Source organism: Cololabis saira, chromosome 11, assembly GCF_033807715.1.
Source record: "Cololabis saira isolate AMF1-May2022 chromosome 11, fColSai1.1, whole genome shotgun sequence".
Lineage (NCBI taxonomy): Eukaryota > Metazoa > Chordata > Actinopteri > Beloniformes > Belonidae > Cololabis > Cololabis saira.
Window position 1 is genome coordinate 12323759 of NC_084597.1, and position 4911 is coordinate 12328669.

The 4911-nt window shown below is 39.6% G+C and overlaps 1 protein-coding gene across 1 annotated transcript in view; it reads left to right on the plus strand.

Moving 5' to 3' along the window:
* Positions 1–756: 756 nt before the first annotated feature.
* Positions 757–4911, plus strand: part of col27a1a (collagen, type XXVII, alpha 1a) — a 97863-nt gene continuing 93708 nt past the window's right edge. Inside the window, exon 1 of the mRNA XM_061733743.1 lies at positions 757–1120. Within this exon, the coding sequence (XP_061589727.1) occupies positions 1068–1120 (53 nt within the window). The 5' untranslated portion in view covers positions 757–1067. The remainder of the gene's footprint in view (positions 1121–4911) is intronic.

The window sequence follows — 4911 nt, forward strand, 5'->3', positions numbered from 1 at the left end:
GCACATCAGTGCAGCTGGTTTCAAAGAGTTAATTCTCAGAAACAAGAGTTAAAAGATCCTTAAATTAATTTAGAAAAAATATAGTAATTTACTGATGTGGAAAATAAGAAATGTACTCTTACTCTTACTTTTACTTAAAGTACATTTAAAAGCATTTACTTTTGGATACTTAAGTACCTTTAAAAGCAAGTACTTTTCTACTCTTACTCGAGTAATATTTCGACTGAGCTACTTTTACTTGTAACGGAGTAAATTTTGACCAGTAGTATTTGTACATATACTGTATATAAATTAAGAACATATATATATATATATATATATATATATATATATATATATATTTTTTTTTTTTTATGGCTTTGTTCTTAATTTATCTTTTGTTTTCTCAAAAAGTAAATGAGAGGCATTTTGCAATGAAGCCATGACGCTTTCCCTTGCAATTGAGTAAATTAAAAAAAGTGGCTTAATTGTTTACAATAAGTGGAATAGTATGGTTATAAAAGAAAGGGCACTCTGTACAGTAGCCGTGCGCACATGTCTGTTCTGGACTGGTGCTGCCCACCTGATCACCGTGGTTAGTTACATGGTTAACCGGAGCTTGGGGTAGGATCCATGTGGCCACCCCCTGGAGAAGGCGTGTAGTTGCTCCAAACAACCGCTGGGCTTGTAACTTGACACCTGGCTGTGTGGTAGCCACCACTATACCCACAGAAAGCCTATTTAAAAAGGAATGGGATGAGTCCAACGCTCCTGACTCCGTAACCCCGTTCAGAGGAACCCACCTTTTCTCTCCGGCGTCTCGTCCCTCAAACTGGATCGGCATAAATGAATGAATCGCAAGGAAATATCAACACACTATCTCGCAGGGAAAAGTCTCTGTCAAACCAGCCGGCCAGGAGGAATTTATGTCGGGCTTGACAAGCAATTCAACATGAGTTTTTTCCTCTGGAACTTCATCCCAAGATTGTCAAATGCGTAAAACGGCGACGGTCTTCTGCCCCCTTTGCAAAGGAGTCACGCTGTGATTAACGGATCAGGTTTTTGACTGCCAGGACAAATGAATACAAATGAATTTAGGCACCCGAAGGAGAGATTGCAGAACCTCTCATCTAGACACAAAGTAAGTAACATTTATTTGATGGCATCCGTTTGCCTTGATGATATGATGGTGAGAGACCCCAGGTGAGGGACTGAGCTACAGATGCAGGACTGGAATTATCCATGTGCTTACCTGAGATGTGCCGGCTGGCTGTGGTCCAGGTGTGGTCCAGGTGTGCTGCAGGAGCCACCCGTCCCTTGAAATACGAAATTGTCCTTTATTTGAGAAAAAAATGTTGCGTCCCGTATTGAACTAATACGGGACGCGATTTGTCCCGTATTTTAATTAACTTTTACACCATTGTCTAGTTGAATTATTGAAATAAATTAACCTTTACACCATATTCTAGTTGAATTATTGAAATAAGTAACTTTTACACCATATTCTAGTTGAATTATTGAAATAAATTAACTTTTACACCATATTCTAGTTGAATTATTGAAATAAATTAACCTTTACACCATATTCTGGTTGAATTATTGAAATAAATTAACCTTTATACCATATTTTGGTTAAATTATTGAAATAAATTAACCTTTATACCATATTCTAGTTGAAATATTGAAATAGATTAACTTTTACACCACATTCTAGTTGAATTATTGAAATAAATTAACTTTTATACCATATTCTTCACCTGTAGCTATATTCTACATCTGGGCTGATGTGGACATACATAGCATAGGAGGCTATTTCAGTTGCTATATGGTTGGCTGTCTGTACAGTCATGCAAGTTCGATGCTATTAAGGCACTTTAAATCCAAACATTTTGATTTTTCATATAAAATAAATACATTTTTATGCAGTTTAGAAGTTTTGAGGATGTCCCTTTTTTTTGGCGCCTGCGCTGGTGAAATCAGGGCGTCCCTTATTTCTATTTCTGAAAGGTGGCAACCCTATGCAGGAGAGATGTTCACATGAGGACTACTGAGCTGTACTCGAACAATGCAGCTCTCATTTGAATGGCACATTCACAAAACTGTGCATTTAATGAACCAAAACAAATTAGCTCGTTCAAGTTGGGATGAGTTTGTATTGTTTCCAAAACTGACCCATCTACCGAGGCAAACAATCAAGGCAATCGTTCACACTTACTAAATTTCATGGCTTACTTTAGACCGTTCACTAGGTTACGTTAGGATGCTTCCCATGTTTTTCCTTTTACGCGTTCTCCACAGCCACGTTTACGCATCCTCATTAAAGAGCATTTCCTATATGCTTTTAAAAAAAAAGTGTCATTAAAACTGTATAAACGATTACATAAGGGGACAAACCTTTATTTTTAAAGAGATCTGCATCTGAAATTAGTTTTATTACTTTGTAATAGCATATAAAACCCAGATGTTTGTTGCAAGTATTTGCAGCATAGACCTCCGCAGTTGACAAGTATTCTGACTAAACTGTTTGGCTTTGCTGGAGTAAAAGGTGATACTGCACCCTGATGCTGCTTTCACTTTGAAGACTCATTCATTCATTCATTCATTCATTCATTCACTGACGGCCTGAGAGTATACTCCTTTTCTCACCTAAATTGAACATTTTACGGCGCATCGAGCATCCTGATTCCTTCATGACTGCATGATGGTCGCGGGGATCCAACCATCTGATTGGTTTTCATTGTGGCATTTATCAGACCCAGCTGGCTGTAAATAAAAATAAGAAAAATAATGAAAAAAAAAATAAAAAAGATCACTTGAAGTGGTTTTAGGCTCAGACGTGTATACGATCCCCATCTGCATTAGGTGCTGCATGAGTTCAGATTTTAATCTATTTTGATGTAAAAACCACATCTACCTGTGAGGGTCAGCTGTAGGCAGTTTCATTTCCTTCAATGTCCACATGGTGTCGCCCTTTATGCCTCAGTCCTGAGGTTTCACAGGTAATTGTTTTGGTGTTTTTTAGGCCACATTTTTAATTGTCCTGAGTTAATTATAACGGTTGTTAATCACAATCCAGTTACCAGCCTCTGAACCAAAAAGCATTCATTTCTCACTTGCCTCTATTCAAAACATGACCGATATTGATTATTTGAGACGTTATCCTTGGGGCAAGCAGCCGAAAAGTGATGGACCGTCTCACAACAGGTGAAAGTAAATGATTGACATGTGAGCGTACCACTGATCTTTACGTTTTCCTTCTCATCAGCCTTCATTAGTGTCAGCTCATCAGGAATCTTCCATTGTGTATCTCGAGCGGAGTACATTTATAAAGTAATCACAGTAAGAACATGTCAAACAGGAGTGCAGCCTTGAAAATGAACGTTTGATCTGATGAAATGGTTTGTTTTTTTTAATACTTAGATTGCTGTTTCATCCAAATATTTCTCCATCCACACGCTATGTATTTGCAATTTCTTTCAATCACATGACTTGGATTTAAGAAAACAATCAAGGTGTGCAATTGAGGTTTAGATAATTAGAATAAGGGAAAGATGTTATCAAGAGTAAAGAGTGGTGTCCTTCCATCTTTTGTCTTTGATATATCAGATCAGTGGCTCGCAGCATAAAATATAGCGTCTGGTTTAACGGATTTAGATGATCTAAGAGGAGGGAACAGTCCAATCAGTTTAGCAGAGCATTTACTTGTGAGTAATATCACAGCTTTCTGTTGTGACTATCAATGACGTCTGAAAGTGCAGACGTAAGCCCTTCTGATGGTGATTTAAATGTCCACCAAGTATCAATTCTCCTATCGGTTTAGGCACTTTGAACTGCTCCACGGAAGAAGAAAAAAAAACCCAACCTGTCAAGTGGACTTCAAAAGCACCCTAATGAAAATCTAAACAAGCTACTGTGAACTTTGAATTCGAAAAGCCAAAGAAAACAGTGCTGTTTCCAAGGAAACTTGGTTGAATTTCCACAAATGTAAACAGCCCCGAGGAACAGAATGAGAGTCGTTTTACTGCAGTCAAAATCCCTGCATTCATGACTCATTTTCAGTGCGGATCTCTCTGCAGCTGATAAGACACTGAATCAGACTGTAGTCAGCTTGGAGTCTGGGAGATACGCACATAACACACACACACATGCGGACACACGCGCACACACAAACAAGGCAAACATCCTGTGTAACCACAGCCAGCTGTGTGAGGGAATGACTGTGGCAAAGCTTTATTAGCATCTAGGAGCTGGAAGAGCAGGAGACCCAGACACCACAAACACACAGTGCATGTCGCACACACTCACCCTGATTATAATTATTCAGGCCTTTAGGTGAGGCTGCCACAAGTTAATGCTGAGTCTATTTCTAGTCTCATTTCCAGTGAGACACAGACATGTCTTTGTCAGTGATACTGCAGGTAAACATACTTATGCAACAGTAACTTTCTTTCCCACATTCATGTATTTGGAAACCAGTTCTCCTGCTTCTCTGCGGCCCTCCAGACCCAGCTGCTATACACATTTCCTCCTGCAATGTGTGTGTGTGTGTGTGAGACCATGTGTGTCTGGATGACCTCCAGCGGTAAACAGTGGCTCCCCTGCCTGTCACCAGATCTCGGTCCCCCACTGAGCTCCCAATTGGCTCGCCAGTCAGTCTCTTTAAGTTCTTCTGCACACCTGGATGTGCTCAGAGTCAGAGAGAGACCATTTTGCTGTCCGAGTGTACGTGCATATGCATGTTGGTTTTGGAGGAAGAGTTAACGGATAGGTGTACTAAAGTGTTTTTTGTCTCACGAACCACAACTGGAGGCTATGTGTGAATGAGCGTGTGCAAAAAGGGGGGCAGGGGGGTTGTCAGACAAGCGGTGCTCTAAGTGTTTTTGCAGAATCCAGCTCCCATTTGTTTCCACACAGTAGTTCAGATGCATAACA